The 17,949-nt window shown below is 33.5% G+C and overlaps 2 protein-coding genes and 1 long non-coding RNA gene across 4 annotated transcripts in view; 2 read left to right on the top strand and 1 right to left on the bottom strand.

Annotated features, from left to right (window-relative positions):
* LOC127699116 (dihydroxyacetone phosphate acyltransferase-like) overlaps window positions 1-4,270 on the top strand; it is a 226,750-nt gene extending 222,480 nt beyond the window's left edge. The window contains exons 15-16 of one of the 2 annotated variants that reach the window (XR_007981089.1): window positions 1,976-2,900; window positions 3,428-4,270. The gene's annotated coding sequence lies outside the window, so the exon portion shown is untranslated. Of the gene's footprint in view, window positions 1-525; window positions 1,051-1,975; window positions 2,901-3,427 lie in introns of both variants that reach the window. The other variant, XR_007981090.1, reaches the window with a different exon arrangement.
* On the bottom strand, window positions 3,498-11,793 carry LOC127699148 (D-aminoacyl-tRNA deacylase 2-like). The gene is made up of 3 exons (XM_052202902.1): window positions 11,558-11,793; window positions 8,764-8,833; window positions 3,498-5,338 (listed from the first exon to the last, which is right to left on the bottom strand). The coding sequence occupies exons 1-3, from the start codon at window positions 11,669-11,671 to the stop codon at window positions 5,025-5,027; spliced, it is 498 nt and encodes a 165-aa protein (XP_052058862.1). The 5' UTR covers window positions 11,672-11,793; the 3' UTR covers window positions 3,498-5,024.
* A 95-nt stretch (window positions 11,794-11,888) lies between these two features.
* On the top strand, window positions 11,889-13,329 carry LOC127699155 (uncharacterized). Its single transcript, XR_007981100.1, has 2 exons — window positions 11,889-12,029; window positions 13,096-13,329. It is a non-coding gene; the product is annotated as an uncharacterized LOC127699155 (long non-coding RNA).
* The last annotated feature ends 4,620 nt before the right edge of the window (window positions 13,330-17,949 follow it).

Raw genomic sequence — 17,949 nt, 5'->3', positions numbered from 1 at the left:
GTTAAGGAATTAGGGGCAAAAAAAGGGGGAAAAACAAGGTTGTCCTGGTTAATGGACAAATACTTTAGTACAAAACATAATTTAAAGCAGTGTAAGGGAGATAAATCAAATACATCATTGAAATTATCTCCCTTACACTGCTTTTAAATTATGTATAAAGTAATGGTTAATGAACAATAAAGATAATTTAAAACAGTGTAAGGGAGGTAATCCAAATACAACGTTTTGGTTACTTCCCTTACACTGCTTTTAAATTATGTTTAAAGAAATACATATTTATAAAGGAAGAACAGTAAAAATATATGGGGTTCTTTGATATGCTGAATCTAACCATGTATTTAGATTTTTTATTTGTGGACCCCGTTATCAAATTGGTTCATATTGAGGTCAAAAGGGTCCAAAATTAACCTTTGTTTGATTTCATCTAAAATTGAATTATTGGGGTTCTTTGATATTCCAAATCTAACCGTGTATTTAAATTTTTAAAAATTTTGGGTCCTGTTTTTTAAATTGGTCTACATTAAGGTCCAAAGGGTCCAAAATTAAACTTAGTTTGATTTTAACAAAAATTGAATTCTTGGGGTTCTTTGATATGCTGAATCTAAAAATGTGTTTAGATTTTTTATTATGGGCCCAGTTTTCAAGTTGTTCCAAGATATGGTCCAGTATTTAAACTTTGTTTGATTTCAACAAAAATTGAATATATGGGGTTCTTTGATATGCTGAATCTAAACATGTATTTAGATTTTTGATTATGGGCCCAGTTTTCAAGTTGGTCCAAATTGGGGTCCAAAATTAAACTTTGTTTGATTTCAACAAAAATTGAATATATGAGGTTCTTTGATATGCTGAATCTAACCATGTATTTAGATTTTTTATTTGTGGGCCCCGCTATCAAATTGGTTCATATTGAGGTCAAAAGGGTCTAAAATTAAACTTTGTTTGATTTCATCAAAAATTGAATTATTGGGGTTCTTTGATATGCCAAATCTAACCGTGTTTTTAGATTTTTAATTTGGGTCCCATTTTTTAAAATTGGTCTTCATTGAGGTCCAAAGGGTCCAAAATTAAACTTAGTTTGATTTTAACAAAAATTGAATTCTTGGGGTTCTTTGATATACTAAATCTAAACATGTGTTTAGATTTTTGATTATGGGCCCAGTTTTCAAGTTGGTCCAAGATAGGGTCCAGTATTTAAACTTTGTTTGATTTCAACAAAAATTGAATATATGGGGTTCTTTGATATGCTGAATCTAAACATGTATTTAGATTTTTGATTATGGGCCCAGTTTTCAAGTTGGTCCAAATTGGGGTCCAAAATTAAACTTTGTTTGATTTCAACAAAAATTGAATATATGAGGTTCTTTGATATGCTGAATCTAACCATGTATTTAGATTTTTTATTTGTGTGCCCCGCTATCAAATTGGTTCATATTGAGGTCAAAAGGGTCCAAAATTATAAACTTTGTTTGATTTCATCAAAAATTGAATTATTGGGGTTCTTTGATATGCCAAATCTAACCGTGTTTTTAGATTTTTAATTTGGGTCCCATTTTTAAAAATTGGTCTTCATTGAGGTCCAAAGGGTCCAAAATTAAACTTAGTTTGATTTTAACAAAAATTGAATTCTTAGGGTTCTTTGATATGCTAAATCTAAACATGTATTTAGATTTTTGATTATGGGCCCAGTTTTCAAGTTGGTCCAAATTGGGGTCCAAAATTAAACTTTGTTTGATTTCAACAAAAATTGAATATATGAGGTTCTTTGATATGCTGAATCTAACCATGTATTTAGATTTTTTATTTGTGGGCCCCGCTATCAAATTGGTTCATATTGAGGTCAAAAGGGTCTAAAATTAAACTTTGTTTGATTTCATCAAAAATTGAATTATTGGGGTTCTTTGATATGCCAAATCTAACCGTGTTTTTAGATTTTTAATTTGGGTCCCATTTTTAAAAATTGGTCTTCATTGAGGTCCAAAGGGTCCAAAATTAAACTTAGTTTGATTTTAACAAAAATTGAATTCTTGGGGTTCTTTGATATACTAAATCTAAACATGTGTTTAGATTTTTGATTATGGGCCCAGTTTTCAAGTTGGTCCAAGATAGGGTCCAGTATTTAAACTTTGTTTGATTTCAACAAAAATTGAATATATGGGGTTCTTTGATATGCTGAATCTAAACATGTATTTAGATTTTTGATTATGGGCCCAGTTTTCAAGTTGGTCCAAATTGGGGTCCAAAATTAAACTTTGTTTGATTTCAACAAAAATTGAATATATGAGGTTCTTTGATATGCTGAATCTAACCATGTATTTAGATTTTTTATTTGTGTGCCCCGCTATCAAATTGGTTCATATTGAGGTCAAAAGGGTCCAAAATTATAAACTTTGTTTGATTTCATCAAAAATTGAATTATTGGGGTTCTTTGATATGCCAAATCTAACCGTGTTTTTAGATTTTTAATTTGGGTCCCATTTTTTAAAATTGGTCTTCATTGAGGTCCAAAGGGTCCAAAATTAAACTTAGTTTGATTTTAACAAAAATTGAATTCTTAGGGTTCTTTGATATGCTAAATCTAAACATGTATTTAGATTTTTGATTATGGGCCCAGTTTTCAAGTTGGTCCAAATTGGGGTCCAAAATTAAACTTTGTTTGATTTCAACAAAAATTGAATATATGAGGTTCTTTGATATGCTGAATCTAACCATGTATTTAGATTTTTTATTTGTGGGCCCCGCTATCAAATTGGTTCATATTGAGGTCAAAAGGGTCTAAAATTAAACTTTGTTTGATTTCATCAAAAATTGAATTATTGGGGTTCTTTGATATGCCAAATCTAACCGTGTTTTTAGATTTTTAATTTGGGTCCCATTTTTTAAAATTGGTCTTCATTGAGGTCCAAAGGGTCCAAAATTAAACTTAGTTTGATTTTAACAAAAATTGAATTCTTGGGGTTCTTTGATATGCTAAATCTAAACATGTGTTTAGATTTTTGATTATGGGCCCAGTTTTCAAGTTGGTCCAAGATAGGGTCCAGTATTTAAACTTTGTTTGATTTCAACAAAAATTGAATATATGGGGTTCTTTGATATGCTGAATCTAAACATGTATTTAGATTTTTGATTATGGGCCCAGTTTTCAAGTTGGTCCGAATTGGGGTCCAAAATTAAACTTTGTTTGATTTCAACAAAAATTGAATATATGAGGTTCTTTGATATGCTGAATCTAACCATGTATTTAGATTTTTTATTTGTGTGCCCCGCTATCAAATTGGTTCATATTGAGGTCAAAAGGGTCCAAAATTATAAACTTTGTTTGATTTCATCAAAAATTGAATTATTGGGGTTCTTTGATATGCCAAATCTAACCGTGTTTTTAGATTTTTAATTTGGGTCCCATTTTTAAAAATTGGTCTTCATTGAGGTCCAAAGGGTCCAAAATTAAACTTAGTTTGATTTTAACAAAAATTGAATTCTTAGGGTTCTTTGATATGCTAAATATAAACATGTGTTTAGATTTTTGATTATGGGCCCAGTTTTCAAGTTGGTCCAAGTTGGGGTCCAAAATTAAACTTTTTTTGATTTCAACAAAAATTGAATATATGGGGTTCCTTGATATGCTGAATCTAACCATGAATTTAGATTTTTTATTTGTGGGCCCCGCTATCAAATTGGTTCATATTGAGGTCAAAAGGGTCCAAAATTATAAACTTTGTTTGATTTCATCAAAAATTGAATTATTGGGGTTCTTTGATATTCCAAATCTAACCGTGTATTTAGATTTTTAATTTTAAGTCCCGTTTTTTAAATTGGTCTACATTAAGGTCCAAAGGGTCCAAAATTAAACTTAGTTTGATTTTAGCAAAAATTGAATTATTGGGGTTCTTTGATATGCTGAATCTAACCATGTATTTTGATTTTGGACATTGGACCATAATAGGTAAATTATAAAAATTCAAGTTCTTAGACCACATTCTTTCTGTGTCAGAAACCTATGCTGTGTCAAATATTTAATAACAATCCAAATTCAGAGCTGTATCAAGCTTGAATGTTGTGTCCATACTTGCCCCAACTGTTCAGGGTTCGACCTCTGCGGTCGTATCAAGCTGCGCCCCAGCGAAGCATTTTATTAACATCATCTGAATATGAATGTTATTGTATTTACCACTAGATGTTAAGTTTCCATCAATTAGTCATCATCTGTGATATTTATTATAAATGTTGTGTAATTTATTGATATTTTAATAAAATGGGCGAAGGTAGTGTTTTTATGTTTCGGTAGTTAGAACAGTTTATACTGTAAATAGAGAAAAGTTTGGTAATCAGTACTATAACTTCATGAACTTTGTTGATATTTGATTTCCAATCTAAATAACTTTGGTAAGCAATTCACAAATGGAAAGAAGACAAGAATAATACTGATGTTTCTGACAAAGACAAATGCCTTTCAGCATTGTCAAAAACAAAGGTTTGCACTAACTTAGAATTGACTACCTAAGAGATTTACTACTTCACGTTGAATGTCAGCCCTGTCGATACTTCATCGGTTTCAAATGAGTATAAGGTTATACAATGTTGTAAAAATCCATTTAAAATTAATATATGAATAACATAACAGCTGATTAAAATTTTAAGGATTTTTAAGCAAAATGTTTGTTGCAGATAGGTTTACAGTTTGTCAAACTGTGTCAAAGTCAAACACTGGTTAAATGGTCAATGAAAAAAAACAACTGATCATAAATATATCTATATCCTCTTACACCTCCACACATGCCCTAGACAAAAAACCCAATTTAATGAAGTTTGCCATCTGCTATTAACCACTTGCTACATGTTTACCTCAATAAATTTCTATTCACAGTTCAAGAAATTTCCAATGACACTATAATTGTTTTCTAATCTGTGGAAAATGTCCACTTCAAATGTTCAATCAAAATTCTAAAGAGAACAAATCTTTAATTTGTTTTTGTTTCAGCATCTATCATAAATATTCAATACATATATTCAATAAAAAAGTATGATTAGAATTCGATCATATGAGTATATGGTCCATTGGTGTCTGTCCTAAACACCTGTCTGTTTCCATATGTACCACTCTGTACAGAAACATTAGGATTGTTTTGTTTTACTATGTCATTACACGATTGCACAAATTCATCGTACAGTTTTTTGCCTTCCTCTTTATCAATGTTTTTATGATACTGCATCAATTTTCCCTTCAATGTACCTCCTAATGTAGCTTGTGGTACAATCAACACATCTCCAGGTAGTTCTAATATGGATACTAATTTCCCTTCATCATTTGCACTAAGTCTGGTATTTAATGCTGCCTTAACTGAAATTATAATAATCAGACAAGTGCATATACTTTCAAATTATACATAAACATAAAAGGTACTACAGCAGTTTTCATTTTTTTCTATTTTGGCTTTTTCATACCTGGGACTAATATACTAACTTAGTATAATAGTCCCAGTTCATACGTAATGCTTTAAAAAAAATTGGACAAGCATTCAACTCCAATATCTAAATATTTTACTATAAACAAATGTGGTTCATAAGTGTTTCTCGTTTCTCGTTTTTTATATAGATTAGACCGTTGGTTTTCCTGTTTGTATTGTTTTACACTAGCCATTTTGGGGCCCTTCATAGCTTGCTGTTCTGTGTGAGCCAAGGCTCCGTGTTGAAGGCTGTACTTTGACATATAATTGTTAACTTTTTACACATTGTGACTTGGATGGAGTGTTGTCTCTCTAGAAATTGACAATGAAGGTTGGTTGAAAACAAAACTTTACGACAAAAGAGATGATTTCAGCTTCCCAATTGTGAACTTTCCATTTCTATGTAGCAACATTCCAGCAGCGCCTGCATATGAAGTATATATCTCCCAATTGATATGATATTCCCGGGTTTGTATTTCCTATCATGATTTCCTTGATAGAGGATTGCTGCTCACAAGGAAGCTATTAAACCAAAAGTTCCAAATGATGAAGTTGAAATCATCCGTTCGTAAATTTTACGGACGCCATCACGAGTTGGTTGACCGTTATGGAATAACCGTTTCACAAATGATATCGGATATGTTCCTTATGTCATAACTACAATACCCTTCCCTTTTCACGATTGTGACCTACCGAATTAGACTATTTACCGGATTTGTAATAACATAAGCAACACGACGGGTGCCACATGTGGAGCAGAATCTGCTTACCCTTCCGGAGCACCTGAGATCACCCCAGTTTTTGGTGGGGTTAGTGTTGCTTTGTCTTTAGTTTTCTATGTTGTGTCATCTGTACTATTATTTGTCTGTTTGTCTTTTTATGTTTGGCCATGGCGTTGTCAGTTTGTTTTCGATCTATGAGTTTGACTGTCCCTCTGGTATCTTTCGTCGCTCTTTTGTCTCATTGGGGCTCATACCACATCTTATTTCTATTAACATTTGGCTTTATATAATTACTACCATGAAAATGAGGTCAAGGACAATGGACATATGACAGACGGAAACTTCGTAACATAAGGCATCTATATACAAAGTATAAAACATCCAGGTCTTCTAGCTTCTAAAATATAAAGCTTTTAAGAAGTTAGCTAACGCCGCCGCCGGATCACTATCCCTATGTACAGCTTTCTGCGACAAAAGTCGCAGGCTAGACAAAAATCCAGTGACATGCTTATTCCCCCAAATTGAGCTTCATTTTCAAATTACATTGATGTATTGTGATATGAATAAAAAGGTATATGGGTTATATTATGTCATATGAATAAAAAGGTATATGGGTTATATTATGTCATATGAATAAAAGGGTATGTGAGGTATATTATGTCATATGAATAAAAAGGTATGTGGGTTATATTATGTCATATGAATAAAAGGGGATGTGGGGTATATTATGTCATATGAATGAAAGGGGATGTGAGGTATATTATGTCATATGAATAAAAGGGGATGTGGGTATATTGTCATATGAATAAAAGGGGATATGGGGTATATTATGTAATATGAATAAAAGGGTATGTGGGGTATATTATGTCATATGAATAAAAGGGGATGTGGGGTATATTATGTCATATGAATAAAAGGGGATGTGAGGTATATTATGTCATATGAATAAAAGGGGATGTGGAGTATATTATGTCATATGAATAAAAGGGTATGTGGGGTATATTATGTCATATGAATAAAAGGGTATGTGGGGTATATTATGTCATGAATAAAAGGGAATGTGGGGTATATTGTGTCATATGAATAAAAGGGAATGTGGGGTATATTATGTCATATGAATAAAAGGGTATGTGGGGTATATTATGTCATATGAATAAAAGGGTATGTGGGGTATATTATGTCATATGAATAAAAGGGGATATGGGGTATATTATGTCAACAAGACAGCAATTATATTTCATAAATCACCAAAACACATTTAGAGGTAAACATACAGCATATACAGGTGTATATACAATCGGGGTTCTCACAAAGGATTTTTGAAGGCGAGTCCAGGAACTCCTTGAAAAAATAGAGCAACACAATGACATCAAATTTTAATTGCTTAAACACATTTGCTATAGAATGATGTGTGCTCAGTAGATAAAACATTTTACAATCTTGATGCACCTTTGGACTCACCAGTTTTGAAAATGAGTCCAGACAGATTCTCACGAGTCCAGGACTTAGCGGGTACCCTGTATACAATATTCATCCTGAATGTGCATGACATATATGTCACTGGATGTTAATCAAGCAAGCAACAGTTGATCAATCTTCACAATATGTCAGGTTCATACATGTAGTTTAAGAAAGATGTGAATTAATTAAGCTCAATTCACCATTGAAACAGACTTCATTGGTAAAACAATATTTTAAATTCCAGCAGTAAACATCCTTTTAAGGATTTAAAAAAGAGAAATGTCACAAGCATGATAATTAAATACACATACTAGTATACAAATAAATGGTCTACTCTACCATAAGGACTTTATAAATATTATCTAATGATAGTAACAGACAATATTAACATCTCAATCACTTCTGCAAGACAGTAGGACAGAATTTATTTTCTTCTTGAAACAGAAATGGAAGTGAAAACAGCATACAACGTAACAATGGTCGTTCATTCCTCAATAACACATCAATAAAAAAAACTTTACTTCAATTTCAAAAAGAGTCCTCAATATATGCAAAAGTCAGATTAAGAACAACTTATTTTTGTTTTTAAAAGAATTTGTATGCCTAATTGCACCCCCTAATTACATTTGGACCATAATATGTTTGGGAAAAAACGAAAATTTCAAATAGGCAATTGCTGAGGGATGTGCCTCATAATATATTGCTGTGCATTAAAAAAAAACCAGCATAATATGGGACATATTAAGTGTGACAATGTGTGAATAAAATATAATTATACATTATTACTTTGATCAAAGACATACGAGATATATATTATGTCTCTGATCAAATCCTTTATTGATACAAACACTGAATGTTCCATATGGTGCCATCTATCATCATTATCAGTCCAATTTATTCAGAGTGTTAAGTTTATATTATAATGACAAAACTCTTTGCAATATAGTCGGCATGGTCATTATGGTCTCAGATATTTTTTTTCTGTTTCTGGTACACTATACATTTAGACAGAGACAAATATAATACTGTATTATATGTCTCTGATTTAGAGAATTCTATTTTTCGGTCAAAACAATCTCGACATCCTGTTTTTTGCGCAGCATGTCAATGTTTTTTTTATGCTTAATGATATTTACCCATTTTGGACACTGTGTCTGATGTTGAACCTTTCAGGAAGCATATATACACTATCAAACCTCTTCCAATCTAACGAAACAATGCAAAATTGTAGTTATGAATATCAAACATCATCACAAGGTATTGAAACTAGAGGATCTAAAGAGCCTGTATCGCTCACCTAGGTCTATCTGCATCTTCTGTTAGTTCAACAGTGGATACTCTCGAACATTGTGAACAAGAATAGAATTCATGACAAAAATTTCTTTTTTGTTGATCTTGTATTGCTGATCATTTTCTGTTTAGTTTCTCTCAATTGTCTTACGTTTTTACCAAAATCACAAAAAAGTAAAAAATTTCATTTAATGGCAATCACTCCTATAAAGAGTCTACTAACGATTTCGGCAAATTTTGACTTATTTGTAGATCTTGTCTTGCTGTTCATTTTTGCTATTTAAAGTGTCTATCTATCTTTTATAATTGTCAAGCCTGATGATAGGCAAAAACGGAAAACGATTGGTAAAAATCGTCATTAAAGAAAAAGAACTCCAATAAGGAGTCGACTGACGATTTCGCTCATGTTGACTTATTTGTTGATCTTGCTTTGTTGAAAAATTTTGCTATGGAAAGTGGATATCTATCTAATCATAGTTTTCAAGATATGAAGCAAAAACGCAAAACAAAAGTCATTAAAGGTTAATAACTCCAGAAAAGGGAGTGTCAGACGATTTCAACCATGATGAATTATTTGTAGATTGTGTCTTGCTGGTCGTTTTTGTTTATTTTAGTGTCTATTTATCTGTTATAGTTTTTTTAGAACCATAAATTGGCATAAATTGTCATTAAAGAGCAATATAACTCCAATAAGCGGCTTCAAATGTTTTCAACAATGCAGACTTGTAGATTATGTCTTGCTGGTAATTTTTCAAGGTTATTTAAGTTTCTATCTATCTATTATACTTTTTCAGATATTAGTCAAAAATGAAAAAAAAAATTGTTAAATTTGTCATTTAAGGACAATAACTTCTATAAGAAAGTGTCTGACAGTTTTGATTAAAATGGACATTAGGCAACGTAGGTAGATCCAATCATGCTAAACATTTCTACCCCTGTCAGATTTTCTCTATTTATAACGGTTTTCTCTCAATGCTGCTTGTTCATTGGAAAAAATTATTTCGGTCAGAAGAGAGATGCAAATTAACTCTACTACGGAGGCTATTGAACGACTGACCGATCGCGAGTTATAAACACTCGAAGGAGAGCTGCCGCGGTCATGAAGTCCTTTTTTGAAATATATATCGTTGCTTTCTACTAATGTTTCGGGAAGAAAGAGTTTTCCTGTTCTCAGAAATAGACTCAATCATTTGCATGTATACAAAATACTTTTTATTTTTACTTGTCTTCCCATGATGTTGACCAATTAACCATACATTTTGTCCTTATTTTGGCCTTTATTCGGATTCCTTGCTATGCAAGGATTTGTATAGTCATGACTACTTTGCTGGTCATAACCATACAAGGCGCGGACTTAGACAAAATCCAAAATCATTGTATTTAAATATTTCAGGATCCCCTTAAATTAAGGATATCCGACTATAAATCATTAGGACCTCCTGAAATATTGCAGGCTCACTTAATTCGATTTTATGAAACGTTTTTTTTTAGATACGATAAGTGACACCTATGCCCTTGGCGTGTATCAGTTTATGAAAATGTCAGGAAAACTTGTCAGAGAAAGTTGACTTTCCAGATCGAATTTTCGTCATTGAAAAGATAGCGACGTTCTTCAGCATTTTGAATACAAGACGAGATATCAGCAAATAAAAATAATTTTAGGTTTCATAGAGAAAGTATAGTATCTATTGCATGTCAAGTCCTTTGCTGTACTACTCAGTACTACACTACGACATCATTTTTTACTCCATGGTCAAAATGTGGACAAAACTTCCTTTTGAACTCCATCCCTTTCCTTTCATGTCTATGATTATTCCGTCAAAAAGAAAGTCTTTACAAAATGTGCTCTACCTGGTTTTAAAAAAGACCATGGATCTCATTAAGAACCATGGCTATGAAGTCGATACTAAGGTCTCAAATTTAAACATAAAGTACTGGATCCGCCCTTTTATCATTTCATAAAACTGAAAACATGCACAAGGGATATACATCAACGAGACAACGAGACAACAACCCATTGGCACATGGGCAACATCCTTTTTCCAAGTCGTGTTCATTTTATAAGCAGATTAAATTTTGATTTCTCATTTCTAATATTGCAAGGGTCTCGGTGACCGAGTGGTCTAAGTACATGTAGTGCATTTACTGTACCTGTCAATACTGAGGTTGTAACGGTTCGAACCCCGCACGTGGCAGGCTAGTCCAAATAATTATGACGTCTTGAAAGGCTATTATATTTTTTTTCTTTGACGCCTAAAAACTGTCCGCCACGAAATAGCCAATAGTCATGAAAGTGGCATTAATCATATTATGGCAATCTAATATAAAACCTGCATAGCATTCAAGCAAATTTCAATCTTAAAATCGCGTCACTATAATTATATTGAAACTTTTCATGTGGCTGTACAAAACGTCCTTGTAAGCAATTACTCAGTTTCATACCTTAACCAATATATAAACAGTATGTAGGTAAAACAAATCAGAGACAATTGCCTATGCTTATAACCAAGTAAAACCCAAAACTGCTTATACTAAGCTTTCAACCTACAAACTAAACCATAGCAAAGTAGTTAAAATCCGTAGTTAAGTGGAATGATGTTGAAACTATAAACTAGTATAAGCTAATTTACTTTGGCTCACCTCAACAAACTGTGCTTCTTCTGTGTCGGATTTTGGCTGAACTTGCAGTCGAGCTGACAAGCATTGCTGAAGAACAATTCTGGCTTTTCTGTCCTCAAACTTTTCAGTACTCATAATTTTCTTGACAAATGGTTTGGGATTTGCGAAATTGTGGAATTTGCAGTACAATTTGGCTTTTAGTCCACAAATAAGCGAAAACTACAAGTAAATGTAACCCAGTGTACTTTTCCGCTTATCAAATATCCAACGGAAATCAATATAAGAACTTTACACGATTTGTTTGATATCTTTAATTACCGAAATGGGAAAAAATAATATCGGAGCCTAATATTTAATTTTGATATTCAAGATGTCTGCGCCCATGGGACACGATCGGTCACGACCAAAGCCAAAAGAGGACGACGAGGAAGAAGATCCAGTGGACAAGATGCTTACAAAAACTGGATGCAAAGAATTACATTACCTTGTCCAGGTAACTCATAGTTCCTTACATTTATGAAAAAAGTTTAAGCTACTTCGTAAACATCTTTTGTTTATGGAACAGGTGTTACCAAATACCAAATTTAAAGTACAGTAACACTGCGATGTACTGCTTTATATTGTATCCGATGTTAAGCTTAGAAAATATGTTTTGTGCCGTCCGTCTTTTTGTTTTTTATTTAAGATTACCATGAGCAAACAATCGTTGAATAACTTTTTTACTGTTACAAATGTACATAAATAAAGGTCCTATATAATGAACTTTTCTGCTATGTATTGAAAACAAAAATCTCTCTGCGTTTACAATTCATGATTTCGCTCTCATCATGCTCATGTTTTAAACATGCTCTCGATCATCGGGTCGATTATTGATTCAATCATGGAAGTATATTGACAATTTATCATGTCAAAAACTGTAATCCAAGACTGACTGCAAAATACATGCCAACTAATTAGTTTTGCACCGGAACATTGCAACCAATGAATTAATCGGTGTGTAAAAACTTTTACCTCAGACTATATCTGCTTGTTAACTCACAAAAAATCAAGTCCTTATATCAGTGAAAACTGAATTTGTTTGTTTAATAGTATTTTGCTCTAGATCATGTAGATACTGTCTTTTGATCACCAATTTAAAAAGCTTCTGTACAACTTGTGTAAAATTCCATGAAGGTTTGACGAAGTTATTGATGGCTGAAAAACTTTAACCTGAGACTGTAATGTTAATGTTAACTGTAAAAAAATGTTTATCAGTAAAGTACAGAAACATGAAAAATAAATATCTTAGAAACGTTGCTTCGGGTACAGTCTTTTTGTCATGAAAAAACATCTGTCCAAATTTTATAAATCTCCGTGAGGGTTTGACAAAGATATTGATATTTAAAAAAAAAAAACTTTAAGGTCTTTACAGACTGAATGTAAATGTTGACGACGACGACGACGGAATCGAAAAAAAATATTTAAAAGAGAAAAGGGCAAGTCCTGGATATGCCGCCTTCACTAAAAGACTAATAGTAATTAGAATTCATGATTTGTGTATTTCAATTATATACTTACAGGATTGTATGGGAGAACACAATGATTGGAGGAAATGTCAAAAACAGGTCACAGAGTTCAGGAAATGTATGGAAAAGAAATCATCTTGATACATTTGAGGAAGTGTGTGTCTTTGCAAGTGAACAATAAATCCTCTGAAATATACTATGGAAAAGAATATCTGTGATATTTAAGATACTTAGAAGAACCATATCTACCTTTTATGTAATGACAAATAAACGATACCTTTCGCTGTTGTTAAATGTTAAGATTTTGTTCAAAAGAATTTCTGTTCGTCCAAGTTTTGATTACTACTTCACTTATACATTGCTTGATTGATTGTTGGTTGCTAAACTTCCAGTGGCAAATATTTCATGCATGTTCAGGACGAGAACAAATTAACAATAAATACAATAGGTATGTCCAGTAATATATAAGCCGTCTGGGATGAAGGTCGATGTAATTTATTTATACTGCCACTGGAGAATGATGGTATATTGGATAGGGACAGACATTTTGCCTTGCAACAGGCCACATACATAACCCTCAAAGAGTTGTTACAACGGGTTCTTAATGTGCAGAGAGCGTGGCACTCTTTCTACACGAGGCATCGGATTTAACTTCCGCATTTTGACCGGACGTGACTGCGTACTTGTACATCCCACACAGCCAAACGAACACCCTACTTTGGCAAGGGTTTTTACTGTCAGTCGATAGAATACCTGTAGTGACCATATTTCTATTCCCCAGTCACCCTTTGGGGTTTCTTGACTTACAGACTATGGTTAGTGCTTAAGACCCTTTTTGATTTCAATCAGATGTAAACGGCCTCAACATGACTTTAGAGATTTGGAAAAGCACTAGAATATATGTATTGTATTTCGTGTTCATTGAACTAAAAGATCATAAAATGCTAAAACTAGACATTGAAAAAAAAACCCTGGTTTTTAATTTTAAGGTGACTGGTCAAAGGATAAGATCGAAACATGAATGAAGACTTTTAAGACCGTGACTCAACAGTATAGGTATCCACTTACACCCAATCTTCGCTACATATAGTGACTAGAGTGATTTCTCATGAGGACATGATGACCCCTATTTATAGAATCCGCGAAATAGTTCAAGCTCCTTTGGTTTTGTTATAAGTAGTTTGAGATTGCTTTGACGTCTAACTGCTGTCTTAGGACTCGTTTTATTGAAGGCTGAAGCGGAAGCCTGTCATGTTCCTCTTGGACATTGAGAGGGCATAACAGCTTCTTGGAAGTACGTACATACTTGAAAATGAAACCATTGATGAAAACAGTTGACTGATTGTTGTTTTTTTATTGTCCAGTAGCAAATATTTCATGTATTTTCAGGACCAAGGAACACAAAACACTAGAGGAAACTGTTGTAAAGTCATGTTTGGAATTTTTATTCATTTGTTTTTTCATCCCTCGGTAAATGCTATTTGTTTTTTCATCCCTCGGTAAATGCTAAAACACCTTCCAGTGAACCGGGAAGAAGAATTTTACCATCAAAGTCATTCTTATTCAGTAAATTTATCTAGCTAATTACACATCAGTATTAGAATGTTTTCGTGATTACGTACATACATGTGACTTAATTTCCGGCGTCCTCTTAAAAACATTATTTCCTATTTTTCAAAAGATTATCTGCTCTTTTTATGCCCTCGCCGTAGCGGAGGGGGCATTAAGTTTTACCTTTGTCCGTCTGTACGTCCGTCCGTCCGTACGTCCCAAAGTTGGTTTCTGTTCTCTAACTTTAGTTTGCCTCAACCAAATGTGATGAAACTTATACACAATGCTTATTATCACAAAACACAGATCGAGTTTGAATTTTGGTGGCGTCACTATAACCGTTCTAGAGTTATGCCCCTTTACATATGGAAAAATGGCTGAATTTTTCGTTTCCGTTTTCTAACTTTAGTTTGCCTCAACCAAATGTTATGAAACGTATACACAATGCTTATTACCACATAACACATATCAAGTTCGAAATTGGGTGGCGTCACTTTTACAATTCTTGAGTTATGCCCCCTTATAAACATAAAAACTGCTGGATTTTTCGTTTCCGTTCTCTAACTTTAGTTTGCCTCAACCAAATGTTATGAAACATACACAATGCTTATTACCACATAATACAGATCAAGTATGAAATTGGGTGGCATCACTTGTACTTTTCTTGAGTTATGCCCCTTTATAAACATAAAAATTGCTGAATTTTTCGTCTGTTCTCTAACTTTAGTTTGCCTCAACCAAATGTTATGAAACTTATACACAATGCTAATTACCACAAAATACAGATCAAGTTTGAATTTTGGTGGTGTCACTTTTACCGTTCTAGAGTTATGCCTGTTTACAAATTGAAAAATTGCTGAATTTTTCGTTTCTGTTCTCTAACTTAAGTTAGCCTCAACCAAATGTAATGAGACTTATACACAATACTTATTACCACAAAACTCAGATCAAGTACAAATTTGGGTAGCGTCACTTATACAGTTCTTCAGTTATGTCCCTTTATAACTTTATATGATATGCAAGCTGGGGCATCGTCTGTGACCCATGGACACATTCCCCATTTATTTTGATTATTATTATTATCAATAATCTATCATGCATGTTGACACGAAAACAAAAAGAAACACAGCTTTGGCAAGATATTGTTATTTAATTTTTGTTGTTGCGAATATGGAATATCGGCTACAGGCGACCATGGATATGTTTTACTTCTAAAAAAAATTCCGTTTTTGGGGCGTTTATGATGATCAATCATTAATTTTCCGTCATTTACTTTCTTTGTGAACAGATAAAAAAAGTTAATTGTTGTTTATTGTAGGAGCACAGATCAACTGTTTCATTGGCCCACAAAGACTTTTTAAGCTAAATGTTTCAAGAAGGTTTTGCATTTGTATTTATTAAAATTTTCAACCTCTGTCGTTCACTGGAGTATACAATATGACATCTCTTCCTATATTATGTTTCAACCACTGCCTTCGCTGGAGTATACAATATGACATCTTTTCTCCAGGATTCAACCTCTGCCATTCACTGGAGTATACAGTCCGACATCTCTTCCTATATTATGATTCAACCACTGCCTTCGCTGGAGTATACAATATGACATCTTTCCCCCAGGATTCAACCTCTGCCATTCACTGGAGTATATATACAATATGACATCTCTTCCCCAGTATTCAACCTCTGTCGTCCACTGTAGTATACAATATGGCATATTATTTCTCTCTATATTTTGAGGATTCAACCTCTGCCGTTCACTGTAGTATACAATATGACCTCTCTTTCCCCAGGATCCAACCTCTGCCATTTACTGGAGTATACAATATGACATCTCTTCCTATATTATGATTTAACCACTGCCTTCGCTGGAGTATACAATATGACATCTTTTCCCCAGGATTCAACCTCTGCCATTCACTGGATTATTGTATACAATATGACATTTCTTCCCCAGGATTCAACCTCTTCCGTTCACTGGAGTATACAATATGACATCTTTTCCCCAGGATTCAACCTCTGCCATTCACTGGAGTATACAATATGACATCTCTTCCTATAATATGATTCAACCACTGCCTTCGCTTGAGTATACAATATGACATCTTTCCCCCAGGATTCAACCTCTGCCATTCACTGGAGTATACAATATGACATCTTTTCCTTCACTAGTATTATGATTCAACCACTGCCTTCGCTGGAGTATACAATATGACCTCTCTCTCCCCAGTATTCAACGAGTCTTCAACCTCTGTCGTCCACTGTAGTATACAATATGGCATATTTTTCTCTCTATATTATGAGGATTCAACCTCTACCGTTCACTGGAGTATACAATATGACATCTTTTCCCAAAATTCAACCTCTGCCGTCCACGGGAGTATACAATATGACATCTCCCCCCCCCCCCCTTTCCCCCCGAATTTAACAACTGGAGTATACAATATGACATCTATTTCCCCTGGATTTCTCTGCCGTCCACGGGAGTATACAATATGATATTTTTCTCTAAATTCAACCTCTGCCATTCACAGAAGTACATACACAATATGAAATCATTTCCCCTGAATTCAACAACTGGAGTATACAATATGACATATATTTCTCCAGGATTTCTCTGTCGACCACTGGAGTGAACAATATGACATCTTTTCCTCTGAATTCAACCTCTGCCGTCCATGGGAATATACAATATGACAACTTTTCCCCTGAATTCAACAACTGTATTTACAATTTGACATCTTTTTCCCCCGGATTTCTCTGCCGCCCACAGGAGTATACAATATGACATCTTTTCCCCTGAATTCAACCTCTGCCGACCACGGGAGTATACTTTATGACATATTTTCCTCAAAATTCAACCTCTGCCATTCACAGGAGTACATATACAATATGACATCTATTTTATCAGCAATCAAAGCCGGGCTCCAAAGTTATTGTGAAACTGCCTATTCTAGAGGTGGCGTGAATCAGATGTGGATACTAAAAAATTCCAAAGATCTTTTAGAGTACATACAATTTAAGACACTCTAATCTTGCATTAGTATTAAAACATTTGACTTTTCTACACTTTACACAAGTATTCACCATTCCAAACTAAAAGACAAATTGAAAGAGTTGGTATTACTTTGTTTCATTAAAAAGAATGGCGAACGTAGATACAAGTATCTTGTCTTGGGGAGGGATAAATCCTACTTTGTAAAGAATCACTCTGATTCAAACAAAAAATTCTCTGAAACTGACATTATCAAGATGCTTGATTTCTTGATTGACAACATATTTGTTACGTTTGGAGGACGTGTTTTTCAACAGACTGTCGGAATTCCAATGGGAACCAATTGTGCCCCTCTTCTTGCCGCA

Source organism: Mytilus californianus, unplaced genomic scaffold (assembly GCF_021869535.1).
Source record: "Mytilus californianus isolate M0D057914Y unplaced genomic scaffold, xbMytCali1.0.p SCAF_4, whole genome shotgun sequence".
Lineage (NCBI taxonomy): Eukaryota > Metazoa > Mollusca > Bivalvia > Mytilida > Mytilidae > Mytilus > Mytilus californianus.
The sequence above is the reverse complement of the archived record's forward strand: the minus strand, read 5'-3'. Positions and strand labels throughout refer to the sequence as shown.

Bases quoted from the DNA above. Each gene is read 5' to 3' on its own strand.
- LOC127699148 (XM_052202902.1), bottom strand. From the start codon at position 11,671: ATGAGTACTGAAAAGTTTGAGGACAGAAAAGCCAGAATTGTTCTTCAG. The intron at 8,834-11,557 runs GTGAGCCAAAGT...TTGTTTCGTTAG, and splicing joins AAGAAGCACAGTTTGTTGAG to ATTGGAAGAGGTTTGATAGT. The intron at 5,339-8,763 runs GTAAATATCATT...TTATAATTTCAG, and splicing joins AGACACAGTGTCCAAAATGG to TTAAGGCAGCATTAAATACC.